At 41.5% G+C, this 15,349-nt stretch overlaps 1 protein-coding gene across 3 annotated transcripts in view; it reads left to right on the forward strand.

Annotated features, from left to right (window-relative positions):
* The window catches only part of LOC118368588 (ena/VASP-like protein), a 61,609-nt gene that overhangs the window by 5,273 nt on the left and 40,987 nt on the right, over positions 1 to 15,349 (forward strand). For 2 of the 3 annotated variants that reach the window (XR_008093193.1, XM_052497094.1), the window contains exon 1: positions 492 to 853. The exons of the other annotated variant lie outside the window; for it this stretch is intronic. Coding sequence is in view for 1 of the 2 variants with exons in the window: in XM_052497094.1 (XP_052353054.1) it covers positions 831 to 853 (23 nt within the window). In the remaining variant the exon portion in view is untranslated. Of the gene's footprint in view, positions 1 to 491; positions 854 to 15,349 lie in introns of those variants that run through there. 3 annotated transcript variants of the gene reach the window in all.

The raw sequence follows: 15,349 nt of genomic DNA on the forward strand, positions 1-15,349 counted from the left end.
TGAAAAACCTGCTTATCCATATTAGGCATATTAGGATCTGACAGAAATGAGGCTAAATGACCAGAGTTTTAATTTATTTGGCAACAGAATGAAATTAATCAAATGTTAATGTGAAATTGTGTATGTATTTCAGCAAAAATACTAAATCTAAGACAGGTGCATGTGTGACAGTGTTGCCAGGAGACATTTTTACAAGTTCCTATCATGCCGTTAGACTGGTCCCTGATCTGCTGTTTGGCATTGACAAAGACTATAGTCGTTGGCTATAGAGCACAAACAGATCTGGGACCAGGCTATCATGCCGTGCTTATACACTGGTTACAGGGATCATGTGGCTCTTTCAGTGCTTTCAATGGGCGAGAATCCTCAGAAGCAGATAGGCTATACAGACCTCCAATCCTTTGAGTGGACGTGGGTATAGGCAAGGTGACTGGGCTGGCGTGATCACATGTTCTCTGTTCTCTCTCTCATTCTCTCTCTCTGACTCTCTCTTACTGACTTTCTCGCACACACTTGCTATCGCCTTCTCTCTCTCTCTTTCCCTTCCTCTCTCACACTCAGACAAACACACTGTCACACTCACTCCTTCCATTTCTCTTCACTAACTCTCTAAGCCAGCTGCACTCTTTTTCCTTCACATCAGTTTAATGAGGATCCTTCTGCTTCTAGAATGATTATTTATTTTTACCTGTCTGAAGAAGATAGAAGATGAGGTGTGCGTTCCACATACTCTCCAGTCTCACTAATGCTTTCCTTTCCATGTAATCTCCGGCACTTTTCATTTTTCATCTTTTCACTTCTACCTCCTCCATTGACACCACCTGCCAACCATGTATTCCTTTGATGACTTCGGGTAAGGATAATTGCCTTTCTCACTGTGTTGCTTTTGCCTTGTCCATCTGCCTCAGAGTTTTCTGTTTATAGTATATGTTCAGGAATAGGCTTGACTTTCTCATCCAAGATGAGAAATGGTTTTGGTAGCTAGTTATTAAAAATAAAACTGAAGTTGCTCTCTGCCACAGGGTGGCAGGTAGCCTAGTGTTTAGAGTGTTGGGCCAATAACCAAAAGGTTGCTAGATCAAATCCCCGAGCTGACAAGGTAAAAATTCTCCTTCTGCCCCTGAAGTAGTCAGTTAACCCACTGTCATTTTAAATTTGTTCTTAACTGACTTGCCTAGTTAAATAATAAATAAATAGTTCAACATTTTACTATTCAGGTGTGAAGTGTATTGATCAGAGATGTGATTGGACAACAATGTAAATACAATAATATCAAATGCTTATGGCCTAGAAGAAAATGGTTTTGGTAGGTAGTTCCTATACAACACGGAATCTCTGTTTTCAGCTCGGTAAGAAACCATTGGCTGTTTGTGTCAGTAAAAACACTGAACAGTTCCAAGGAGTGTTTCCTTCAATCCACTGAGCTGAGACTGCAGCCAGCTGTTCAGAGGAATGAGTTTGATAAATCTCTCCATTCTTCCCAGAGGAAAAGGAGATGAGTTTCAATCAGTGTGTCAGCTTTGCCTCAGAGAGGATTGATCCCATCTTACGCTTGTATACAGACTTTTCCATGCTCAGGAATGCTAAGCTAATGCTAATTTGTGTAGTATGGTGGGATTCCCACCACAAGCTAGCTGGGTCTCAAAAACAAAGGACTGGGACCAGGGTTGGGGTCAATTCCATTTCAATTCAGTCAATTCAGGAAGTAAACTGAAATATAGGGGAATAGGAATACTTCTTGAATTGAAATGGAATTGGCCCTGACTAGGACATGGTGATTTGTGAGGATTGGATTTTTAGGGTTGTGTTCATTAAGTGCCAAACGGAAGGAAAAAAACGGAGTTAAACAGCGAAGGACATCCTGCTACTATTGAACACAACCCAGGTGATGTCGTCAGTATGCGGGAAGAATAACCTAGCTTTATATGACATCACTGGGATTTTACAACCTTGTTGTAAAATTGTGCATTGTTTGTTGATTTGAAGGAGGGGAATGTAGCTGTTTTATGACTTTCTTGATAAGGTCCAATGCCATGTTTCACACATTTAATTTATTTTTTTACCTTTATTTTACTAGGCAAGTCAGTTAAGAACAAATTCTTATTTTCAATGACGGCCTAGGAACAGTGGGTTAACTGCCTGTTCAGGGGCAGAACGACAGATTTGTACCTTGTCAGCTATGGGATTCGAACTTGTAACCTTTCGGTTACTAGTCCAACGCTCTAACCACTAGGCTACCCTGCCACCCCATAGGACTGTGGACAAATCTTACAACTGACTGTAAGCACAATGATGCCAGGAGTAACAGTTTTAGGAACATTGTCACTTGACAAACTGAATGCATTTACTGCCAAAGTGAACTCAGTTGGAGACCGCTGAACATTTTAATGGTATAATAACAAGCTTATAATATATATTATCCTTATGAACTTGTGAAAATTGCATTTGGTCGAAAATAACAGTTCATATAGAATGACAAGCATATTGATTTCACTCTGGTCAGGGATCTGCATTCAGGAGGCACAACAGGGCCTGACAACCCTGGGGAGCTTTGCTGTTGCTGAACCTGCAGTTATTGGCTTTTAAACTACCTCAGCCTCTCTCTCCCCCCTCTCTAACCCTAACCCTAACTCCCCCTGCTCTCGTTCTCTCTCTCTGGCATTCTCTCCCCCTCTGCTATCTTCCTTACCTTTCAGTTGACGACTGACCCATAACATCAAACAGATAAGTTGTGTTAGCTGCTAGCCTAACTCCCTAGTGGTAGTGCTTCCTCAGGCCCTTAACTAGCTAGTCACTACAGTACCAAATTAGCTGCATTTCCCTTTAAGGATAATGATTAGTGACAGATAGGGAGGGACCTGCAGTTACAGAGGGCTTGGGGTGGGGGAAGGGCTGGATCCAGTAGCCATGTGTCTACTACTTACTTACCCCTTTCTTATCCTTGGTGATCACACACCATGTCATTACTGCAATTCCTTAAAGTTTGGAAGACTTGAGATGACCCACCCATTTCTGATGTGTCATTTCTGATGTGTCTCTCTCCAATGTTTGATACCAACAATATCTTTTTCCCAATATGTTAGCATCATGGATCTGTTTTTTTTTATTCCTGGAGCGACAGAGTCACTTATAGTAATTCAGCTTGACAATGGCCTATGTTCAGCCTAGTTCGTCCCAATACTCTGCCCACCAATCCTAACTGAGGAGGACTAATTTAACCAATCCAAAACAGTGGTTCAACCCATAGTGGTGCTCTCACCCTCAGCGACTCCGTGTCAACTAGTCAGAGTATAGCGTAGCTATCATAATAACATTTGAGATTGTTCCGCTTTTTTTCTGACACAACAAGAAATTGTGTTATTGAGGGTGTAGAGGGTTGGAGGACGAAGCATGGGACGGCTCATCCACACAGTGCAGTTTAGAGACATGGCCTGGCTCATATGTCAACCACCCACCATTACTCAAATCACAACATTCCATTTCCAATTAAGTTGTATGTGTCATGGTACTTTATGTCTACTGAGATGTGTGTATGTGTGTGTGCTTGCGTGTACAGTGCATTCAAAACGTTTTCAGACCCCTTGACTTTTTCCACATTTTGTTACGTTAAAATGGATTAAACCGTGTTTTTTACTCATCAATCTACACACAATACCCAATAATGACAAAGTAAAAACAGGTTTTTAGAAATGTTTGCAAATGTATTAAACATAAAAAGCTTAAAGATCACATTTACATAAGTATTCAGACCCTTTACTCAGTACTTTGTTGAAGCACCTTTGGCAGCGATTACAGCCTTGAGTCTTCTTGGGTATGACGCTACATGCTTGGCAATCCTGTATTTGGGGAGTTTCTCCCATTCTTTCTGCAGTTCCTCTCAAGCTCTGTCAGGTTGGATGGAACGTGTCGCTGCACAGCTATTTTCAGGTCTCTCTAGAGATGTTAGATTGTGCTCAAGTCTGGGCTCTGGCTGGGCCCCTGAAGGACATTCAGAGACTTGTCCTGAAGCCACTCCTGCGTTGTTTTGGCTATGTGCTTAGGGTCGTTTTCCTGTTGGAAGAACCCCCCAGTCTCAGGTTCTGAGCGCTCTTGAGGAGGTTTTCATCAATGATTTCTCTATACTTCGCTTTGTTCATTTTCCCCTCAATCCTGACTAGTCTCCCAATACCTGCCGCTGAAAAACATCTCCACAGCATGATGCTACCACCACCATGCTTCACCAGGATGGTGCCAGGTTTCCTCCAGACGTGACACTTGGCAGTCAGGACAAAGAGTTTCATCTTGGTTTCATCAGACCAGAGAATTTTGTTTCGCATGGTCTGAGTTCTTCAGGTACCTTTTTACAAACTCCAAAGCGGGCTGTCAAGTGGCTTTCGTTTGGCCACTCGACCATAAAGACCTGATTGGTGGAGTGATGCCGAGATGTCCTTCTGGAAGGTTGTTCTGTCAGAGTGGCCATCGGGTTCTTGGTCACCCGATGGCCCTTCTCCTCCGATTGCTCAGTTTTGGCTGGGTGGCCAGCTCTAGGAAGAGTCTTGGTAGTTCCAAACTCCTTCCATTTAAGAATGATGGAGTCCAATGTGTTCTTGGGGACCTTCAATGCTGCAGAAATGTTTTTGTACCCTTCCCCAGATCTGTGCCTCAACACAATCCTGTCTCAGAGCTCTATGGACAATTCCTTCGACGTCATGGCTTGCTCAGACATGCGCTGTCAACTGTGGGACCTGTATATAGACAGGTGTGGGCCTTTCCAAATCAAGTCCAATCAATTGAATTTACCACAGGTGGACCCCAATAAGGTTGTAGAGACATCTCAAGGATGATCAAAGGATACATGATGCACCTGAGCTCAATTTCGAGTCTCATAGCAAAAGGTCTGAATACTTGTAAATACGTTTTTGTTTTTGTAAAAAAAATGTGCTAACGTTTCTCAAAACCTTTTTTTGTTTTGGCATTATGGGGCATTGTGTGTAGATTGATGAGGATGTGTATTTATTTCATCGATTTTTGATGAAGGCTGATACATAACAAAATGTGGAAAAAGTCAAGGGGTCCGAATACTTTCCGAATGCAATGTATATGATTGTCTGTATGTAGACTAATTGACTTGCATGCCAGACAGATCAACTATATGTATTTGACCTTATTCAGATGACCAACTTCCACAAGGTGACAAAGGCAAAGTGCAAACACTCATCACTCCATCAATGTCCTATTGTCTTCATTGTAAATCCAGTGCTGGATGGCACAGCAAGGGGCATCCCAATTAAAACAGACTACGAACAGGCCCTGCATGCTGGGTGGCCATGGCGACAGCTGGCTGCTGGCTGGTTTAAGGGAAGGGTGTGTGTGTGTGTGTGTGTGTGTGTGTGTGTGTGTGTGTGTGTGTGTGTGTGTGTGTGTGTGTGTGTGTGTGTGTGTGTGTGTGTGTGTGTGTGTGTGTGTGTGTGTGTGTGTGTGTGTGTGTGTGTGTGTGTGTGTGTGTGTGTGCACGCGCATGCACAAGCAATCTGTAAATTCTCAGTGTGTGTATGTTTGGTCTACACCCTGTCACAGCTGGGTGGGGGGTTGGGGTAGGATATAGGCTAACAGAGGCAAACAGAAGAACAACAGGAGGACAACAGCACTCAGGGGGTGATGCCTACAGGAGCAGCACCACTAGGAGCATCAGCCATCTGTAATATGATCACAAGCCATCTGCAGCAGGCCCTACAACAGGCCTTTCAGTGACTTCATCGTCGCTAATCTCTTTGTGTTTACTCTGCACTCAGACTAGAAAAAAAGGGGCATATTTGGGGGGGGTTTGTGAGAGTCCCCTCTTAATGAAAAAAAAACAGTTTTATGACTACTGTCAAGTTGTTCCCTGATGGGTTTGAATAATCTTTTGAGGATAATAAAACAACTGATCTGTAGATTTTAAAGTGTGGTATGGCATTCTGGAAGCAAGCCCAGTAATGTGACAGTTTTGCAACAAAAACAAAGAAGGTGTTTTTCAAAAATAAGTGTTTTTTTGTAATCAATATGGATAGCCACCAGCTCCAAGCACTACGGCTCTACATGCCTCAGAGTGTAAGTGATTCTGGACTCTTCTACAGCAACTACTCAGCCAGGTTGGTTGTGCATTCATTTGGCAACACTTCATGATCATTAAGGAATAAGCATTAATACATGTTTTTTTAACAGTTTGCAAGTTGTTAAAAAGTATTCATAGGCATTTATACATACCGGTATGCATTAGCATTTGTAATGTCTAATTCATTCATGTTTTTAAGAAGAATAACCAACACATTTTACTATGGCCAATTGGCAACTGTTAGGGAGTTAATGACTTAGTGACTTAGTTATTCTAAACAAAAAAACTAAAACATTGTAAACTTCTAATGCTAATGTCACTATAGATTATAATGCATACAGCAGCAAATCCCCTGGTGTTAAAATGTTAAATGGACCTTAAATATGCTGAATTCATCTCTGAGTATTCTACCATTTAAAAACGGTATTTTATTATTGATTGAAAGGCATTTATTTCACTGGAATTGTAATGCAAACACAAATGTTTTGCAGATGTAAGTGGTTGACAGAACTTTTGAACATTTCTATTTTGACCTACTGAGTACTAACAAAGGTAGCTTCTTCATCCAGGGAATGACAGATGGACTTGACTGAAATGACAGGGAAAATTACTGAAATGACCTTGTGACTGAAATGACTGCCTGACTAAAATGACCATGTGGCTGAAATGACACATCCAAAGGAATACTTCTAATATAGTCTCTAATCATTCTAATGTATTAACCCCCTGGTGTTAACATTATATGTTAAAGCAACCAACATCCACCAACTGATCATGATAAGAATAGAACAGCATGTGAATGCTACACTGAACAATCTTTTTTCAGGGTGCACTATATTCTCTGAATCTCTGAAAAGACACTGTATAAGGAACCATGTTTAATTTACACTCGTATTGAAGCACGGCTTCAGGCTAAACTCAACTCCAATGCCCTTCTTATGTTCCTCCTGAAAAGATGGCTGGAATGTTTTGTTGCTGTCCCAGATGGAGATGGCTGTATACAGTGAAGACTACTGTTCACCTGGTTTCAGATCTGTTTGTGCTGTCTATAATAGGAGTTGGCTATACAGCACAACTGATCATGAATACAGTACAACTGATTTGGGACCAGGCTTACAGTAGCCTTCACTTTCCTTTAAGCATGCATTGTGCATATGACATCATGCTGGTTGCTTAGTGAGTACTGCTTCCTCCTGATTTGGCTCGCACCAAGGCTCAAACCCAGGACATCTGCCTTGCTAGCACACATAACCACCCTCCCAAAGCATCTTACCAGTCAGCAACACTTGAAAAGCTAGCTATTTGCTGGTGCAAGTTGGGACTCTTCAAGCTGAGGAGTAAATTTCACACATCCCCATGTGCTACACATACATTAGAGACTGGTAATTAAACCTGATTAAGTCGAATATGTTTTTGTAGCGTCAAATGGAAATTTGCACACCTAACTGTTACCTCGACTTTTGTCTAGTTTGCGTGACACTAGTTTGGACTAGAGGTCGACCGATTAATCGGAATGGCCGATTAATTAGGGCCGATTTCAAGTTTTCATAACAATCGGAAATCGGTATTTTTGGACACCGATTTTGGCAATTTTTTTTTTAATTATTTTTTTTACACCTTTATTCAACAAGGCAAGTCAGTTAAGAACACATTCTTATTTTCAATGACGGCCTAGGAACGGTGGGTTAACTGCCTTGTTCAGGGGCAGAACGACAGAGTTTTACCTTGTCAGCTATGGGATTCAATCTTGCAACCTTACGGTTACTAGTCCAATGCTCTAACCACCTGATTACATTGCACTCCATGAGGAGCCTGCCTGTTACGCGAATGCAGTAAGATGCCATGGTAAGTTGCTAGCTAGCATTTAACTTATCTTGTAAAAAAACAATCAATCAATCATAATCACTCGTTAACTACACATGGTTGATGATATTACTAGTTTATCTAGCGTGTCCTGCGTTGCATATAATGGATATAATTGTGCACATTTGCAATAAAGGACTGTCGTTGCTCCAACGTGTACCTAACCATAAACATCAATGCCTTTCTTAAAATCAATACACAGAAGTATATATTTTTTAACCTGCATATTTAGCTAAAAGAAATCCAGGTTAGCAGGCAATATTAACCAGGTGAAATTGTGTCACTTCTCTTGCGTTCATTGCACGCAGAGTCAGGGTATATGCAACAGTTTGGGCCGCCTGGCTCGTTGCGAACTAATTTGCCAGAATTTTACGTAAATATGACATAACATTGAAGGTTGTGCAATGTAACAGGAATATTTAGACTTATGGATGCCACCCGTTAGATAAAATACGTAACAATTCCGTATTTCACTGAAAGAATAAACGTTTTGTTTTCGAGATGATAGTTTCCGGATTTGACTATATTAATGACCTAAGGCTCGTATTTCTGTGTGTTATTATGTTATAATTAAGTCTATGATTTGATAGAGCAGTCTGACTGAGCAGTGGTAGGCACCAGCAGGCTCGTAAGCATTCATTCAAACAGCACTTTTGTGTGTTTGCCAGCAGCTCTTCACAAAGCTTCAAGCATTGAGCTGTTTATGACTTCAAGCCTATCAACTCCCGAGATTAGGCTGGTGTAACCGATGTGAAATGGCTAGCTAGTTAGCGGGGTGCACGCTAATAGCGTTTCAAACGGTACTCGCTCTGAGACTTGGAATGGTTGTTCCCCTTGCTCTGCAACGCTGCTTCGAGGGTGGCTGTTGTCAATGTGTTTCTGGTTCGAGCCCAGGTAGGGGCGAGGAGAGGGACGGAATCTATACTGTTACACTGGCAATACTAAAGTGTCTATAAGAACTAGAGGTCAACCGATTATGATTTTTCAACGCCGATACCGATTATTGGAGGACAAAAAAAGCCTATACCGATGAATCGGACGATTTTTTAAATGTATTTGTAATAATGACAATTACAACAATACTGAATGAACTCTTATTTTAACTTAATATAATACATCAATTTAGCCTCAAATAAATAATGAAACATGTTCAATTTGGTTTAAATAATGCAAAAAAAAGTGTTGGAAAAGAAGGTAAAAGTGCAATATGTGCCATATAAGAAAGCTAATGTTGAAGTCCCTTGCTCAGAACATGAGAACATATGAAAGCTGGTGGTTCCTTTTAACATGAGTCTTCAATATTCCCAGGTAAGAAGTTTTAGGTTGTAGTTATTATAGGAATTATAGGCTAATTTCACTCTATACCATTTGTCCTATACTATTGGATGTTCTTATAGGCACTTTAGAATTGCCAGTGTAACAGTATAGCTTCCGTACCTCTCCTCGCTCCTACTTGGGATTGAACCAGGAACACAACGACAACAGCCACCCTCGAAGTAGCATTACCCATGCAGAGCAAGGGGAACAACTACTCCAAGTCTCAGAGCGAGTGACGTTTGAAACGCTAACTAGCTAGCCATTTCACATCACATCAGTTACACCAGCCTAATCTCGGGAATTGATTGGCTTGAAGTTATAAACAGCAGAGCTGCTGGCAAAATGCAAAATTTCCGATTTCTGATTGTTATGAAAACTTGAAATGGCCCTAATTATTTCGATTAATCTGTCAACCTCTAATAAGAACATCCAACAGTCAAAGGTATATGAAATACAAATCGTATCGTGAGAAATAGTCCTATAATTCCTATAATAACTACAACCTTTGTGGTGGAGGAGGCTTAGTGTGTGTGTGTGTGCCGTTTTTTCACAAGCAGGGACATTTAGCTAAGAAGATAAGCACATTAATGGAGCAGGAGGAAAAGACCATTAAGGACCACATCCCTCTCTCCTATATATGGCTTATTTCTCATCCATTCAACGTGCTATACTTTCATATGATGTTAGAGTGGTGGGGGCAGGGTAAAACATTGAGCGTGTCTGTCATGTGGTGTCCATCAAAGTGATTCCTAGGGATTGAAGTTGGAGTTTGGTGACAGAGTATTCTGTATTGTTTGCTGAAAAAAATGCAGTGCATTAATGAGCACAAAGGTTTCTTTTTTATTTATCTTTTATTTCAATGCTCAGTTTACAGCTATGTAAATCCTCATACTTTATGGCATTATTGTGCAATATTTGAAAAAGTCTCAAAGAAGTTTACCATTGTCCGAAAATTGTCTTGGCAGTCTTTTCTGTCCCTTATATAACCACACTTGCCACCAGGTCTTCCAACAGAGTGGAGTTCAATAGGTTACACTGTAACAAAACATTTTGTAATGGAAAACAAGTGTTTATTTTTGGACAAAATCATGTAGTCCCTCCCTGTTTCTGTCCATTTTCTACTGTTTGGTGCCTAATGAATACCACCCAGGACTTCTGGGAAGTTGCCCTCCCTTCCAGTGGGACTTTCTCTGTGCTGAGATTACAGCCTGGTGCCTAAATGAGAGATAAACCCTCGTTAATTTAGCCTTAAAACAGGAGTGAGGTAACGATCTCCTCGGAAGTCGCCTGTAATCCCGCCACTGAGTTGCTCTCTGTCAGCTGGTGCGTGTGTGTGTTGGAGCTGCCCAAAAATAATTATACTGCACTGCACTCTGGGAAAAACACTAGTGTATAATCCACTCGGAAGTCGCCTGTAATCCCGCCACTGAGTTGCTCTCTGTCAGCTGGTGCGTGTGTGTGTGGTGGAGCTGCCCAAAAATGATTATACTGCACTGCACTCTGGGAAAAACACTAGTGTATAATCCACTCTATCCCCTCCCTGCTGCCCTCTTTTTAATAACAGGGAAGGAACTCCACTTCTCCTTTTTTAACTCATTCACCAAATGTGCATGCTGCTGTTTTCCTTCATCGTCGGTGTGTGGAGCAAGGAGTCAGGGAGGGTACAGAATACAGACTGAATGGGAGAGGAAACTTTAATTAAGTCTGCTGTTCTAATGGGAGTCCCCCTCTACTGCTGATGGGACTGGCAGCTCTGGTTTCATTCTCACTGGTCTCTCTACTACACCTGAGGATGAGTACCTGTCTGTGTAAGACAAGAGACAGTGCTGTACTCCACAGCATGCATGTGTGGGACCTGTATTGAGAGACTCTTATTTTGTCAGCGTAGACTCTGGCTCTGAAGTATAGAGCAGGGGTTGCTGGGAGATCTCCAGCTTAGATTTTGGTGCCACTGCAGGTGCACGATCTCTGCTTTTATTCTTTGTATTGTATTTGTCCCCTTTAGGCTCGATAGTCTCTAATTAATCCTTGAAGTCTAATAATGAAGTCATTGTCCCTGGATCTTCATTTTTTTATCATCAGCATTACATTTGGAGGCAGCTGTGGAATTTCTTAATCTGCCTTACATATTTTTCATTACAGGTCTCATACTTTATTTTTGGCTTTGCACTTGATGTGACTGAAATGTGAACTACAATTAGCAGAATAGCAGACATATCATTGTTACCCAGTAAACGGAGTGAGCGAGAAAGGCCTTACAAATCAATCACATGATGCAGCAGACAGAGAGAGTGATGCTGTGTTGTGTTCTATTATTTGGGTCTGTTCGGGTACGTTCCACTGAACCAGCAGCATTAACCAAATGCCCTGCCTGTCAACAAAGGGTTTGCCCCCTGGCTGGCTGGTCATCACCTAGGGTTGTTGTCCTCTCACCGCTTGATGCCTGCTCTGCCTCCAGGGTTCCCATGGAAACCCTGAATTGGTCCCAGGCAAAATGTTATTTATTTGTCATGATGAGGAAATTAGGCCAACAACTTCTGTGCCAAACCGGCATCCTGCTTTCAGAAAAAACGCTGCTCAAATTGAATGCTGCTTACTATTAATTTAACCCATCCCCAATTTGAGTATCCCTGGAAAAAGCCGGTAAACCAGGAGTGTGCACACCGTAGTAAAAACGTTGTCCAACTAAAAACATTTTGCAACAAAAAATAGCGTTTCTTATTGGACAAGTTCAGGTTAGTACATCCCTGTATCTGCCGTTTGCTTCCGTTTGGTTCCTAGTGAATACATCCCAGAACTGTACTACCAGAAAGTACTCAGCTAACGGATACAGTACATTACACCGAAACCCAACATCCATGTTACATGAAAGACCCTGTGTATGTGCGTGTGCGTATGTACAGCAGAGGCTTGCTTTGTGTCTGTGTAGGGGCAGAGCTTGCTTAATTCAAAAGGCTAGAAACATGGTGGCCTCCTTTATCCAGTTCACCCATGAGGCTTATTTGACATGGTTAAGCACTCAATGTAGCAGAAGCCTCCATCCAGCATCTCACTCCCACTCTTCTAGCTAGAACATGTCTGGAGGCTAGCATTATCACAACTTCTGCCTCAAGATCCTTATAAGGTACCTCTGTGTAATAGCTATTTCAAGGTATCCCCAAAGAAAACGCAAATACCGTATTATAATAGTGATGTGTCTGAGCACTCCTGTCCAATCCCAGTAAGCAAAGCTGGTTGTAAAGATGTCATTTCAAATGCAAAACTGGTTGAAAGTACATATTTTCAACTGGTTTTGCTCAGTGGGATAGGCCTATACACTTACACAGGTACAGGGGTGATTTTAATTGTATTTAACTACATTGTTATTGACTGGCTATATTGTTTTGAGTGTTATATTGAATGGATGTTCCTTAAAATGAAATAAGTCACACAAAAGTCTCCAATAGATATTACACACACATAGCCTGTCAATGGTCATTTAATTATTCAGGGATGTTTAGAAACAAAGACCCCATATTATTGTCTGTTTTGTTCCTGTCACGTTCTGACCTTAGTTCCTTTGTTTTGTCTTTGTTTTAGTATGGTCAGGGCGTGAGTTGGGGTGGGCAGTCTATGTTCCTTTTTCTATAATTTGGGATTTCTGTGTTTGGCCTCAGAGGCAGCTGTCAATCGTTGTCCCAGATTGAGAACCATACTTAGGTAGCCTGGTTTCACTTTTAGGTTGTGGGTGATTATTTTCTGTTTAGTGTGTGTTGCACCTGACAGAGATGTTTCGTTTGATCTCTTTTGTTACTTTGTATTTCAGTTCAGTTTATTAAAACGATGAACACTTACCACGCTGCGCATTGGTCCGATCCTTGCTACTCCTCAGAAGAGGAAGAGGAAAGCCGTTACAGTTCCCGATAATTCTGTTCATTTGTGTTTATCAATATTTTGACTACTGTTCATGACTTGGACATGAAAAGTGCTTATACATTTTTTAAAGGTCTTGAGTATAAGGAAGACTGACAGGGTTTAAGCCCATAGTGACTGACAAGGAGAGCCAGTCGCCACTTAACTTCTACATTAATGTGGATGCGACCATGATATTTGTGCGTCAGTAACTTTCTCACTCATCATTATTCACGATTCATTCAGGATTATCCGTAATCATGGTAGCATCCACATTAATGAAGAAGTGTTTAGAAACTATCTATTTTCTATTTACAATAAAAGTGACTCCAAAATGACACAATACATCATTTTTTTATTCATTTCTATTGGGCACAAAATAATCTGAAACACAACCAAAACAAACAACAAATGCATCCAACACACAAGCTTGATGTCGTCGTTGTGTGCCATGAATGTGGGACCAAATACTTCACTTTTTACTTCTTTAATACACAAGTGAATTTGTCCCAATACTTTTGGTCCCCTAGAATGGGAGAACTATATACAAAAAGTGCTGTAAATTCTAAACGGTTCACCCGATATGGAAGAAACTACCCTCAGCTGACAGTCTGCACCTTAACCTCATAGCCATTGTATCATTTCAAATCCAAAGTGCTGGAGTACAGAGCCAAAAAAAAAAAAAACATTTGTCACTGTCCCAATACTTTGAGCTCATTGTATACTGTTTATGATTTGTAGGTGCAGTGCAGTATGCGACCTACGAGAATCGGTCTTGGATCAGGAAGATGTTGATGTTTGTACACACACCCACTACCACCAAATGCTAATATTAGTATTCTCTAACCACAAACCAGTCAGTGGAGGCCAACCCAATATAGAATGTGTTAAAAATGTGCTGCAGTTGTATGACTAGGCCTTTGTATTAGTTCCAGTGCAAATACTGTTACCATCGTGCTAAAGTGTGATGCTCATAGTTCGTCAGGGGCAGTGCAGGAGTTTGCAGTCTGTATGATTTGACCATTCCCATTGTGTCATGTAGACATTGCCCACTCTGTCACCCTAACTTGCAGTGCTGTAGCTCCCTTTAGCTTAGTTGTATTTGTCAGGCTGCCCTTTTCTCAAAGTTATTTTTACGTCCCCAGCGACTGCAAAGTATTTGAGTTCTTTAAAAATGGCTTTGGAGACAGCCGCTAGTCTCAGATGACTATTAATAAGAGATCTGTGTCTCTTTTAAAGCTTTTTATCAGGAAGCAAGGTAAGACCCAAGTGCAGATTGTGTGAAGTAACAATGTTTATTGTAACAGGGGCAGACAAACGACAGGTCAAGGCAGGCAGGGATCAATAATCCAGAGTAGGAGCAAAGGTACAGGACGGCAGGCAGGCTCAGGGTCAGGCAGAGTGGTCGGGCGGGCGGGTACAGGGTCAGGACAGGCAAGGGTCAAAAACCAAGAGGATGAGAAAAAGCGAGGCTGGCGAAAGACAGGAGCTGACAGGAACAAGCATTGGTAAGCTTGAAAACCAAGACGAACTGGCACAGACAGACAGAAAACAGGCATAAATACCCAGAGGATAAGTGGGGGAAGATGGGCGACACCTGGAGGGGGTGGAAACGGGCACCAGTACAGGTGAAACAGATCAGGGCGTGACACATGTGGTTGTTTTACAGCAAGTATCCTCATTAAGAGTGGTCATAACCCAAATTATATTCATAGCTCTAATGTGGTTACAATAGCACTATCTTCTATAGTGGTGGAAGTCTGGTAGAAGACAGGAATCTGAATTGAGTGACAAGCCTACATCAAATAAAACATTTGCACCCCAAAAACATTTTTTTTAAAAAATGCAATAACGAGGCTTACAAGGAGTACCGGTACCGATTTAATGTGCTGGGGTTACGAGGTAGTCGAGGTGATTGAGGTAATATCTACATGTAGGTAGGGGTAAAAGTCACTAGGCAATCAGGATAGATAATAAACAGAGTAGCAGCAGCGTGTGTGAAAGTGTGTATGTATGTGTGCGTGTGTGTGGCGTCAATATGTGTGTGTGTGTGTTGGAGTGTCAATGTAGCAGCAGTGTGTGTGCGCATAGAGTCAGTGCAAAAAAAAAGTCTGGGTAGGTATTTGATTACCTGTTCAGCAGTCTTATTGCTTGTGGGTAGAATCTGTTCAGGAGCCTTTTGGTCCCAGACTAGGACGATCCGGT

Source organism: Oncorhynchus keta, chromosome 35 (genome assembly GCF_023373465.1).
Source record: "Oncorhynchus keta strain PuntledgeMale-10-30-2019 chromosome 35, Oket_V2, whole genome shotgun sequence".
Taxonomy (NCBI): Eukaryota; Metazoa; Chordata; class Actinopteri; order Salmoniformes; family Salmonidae; genus Oncorhynchus; species Oncorhynchus keta.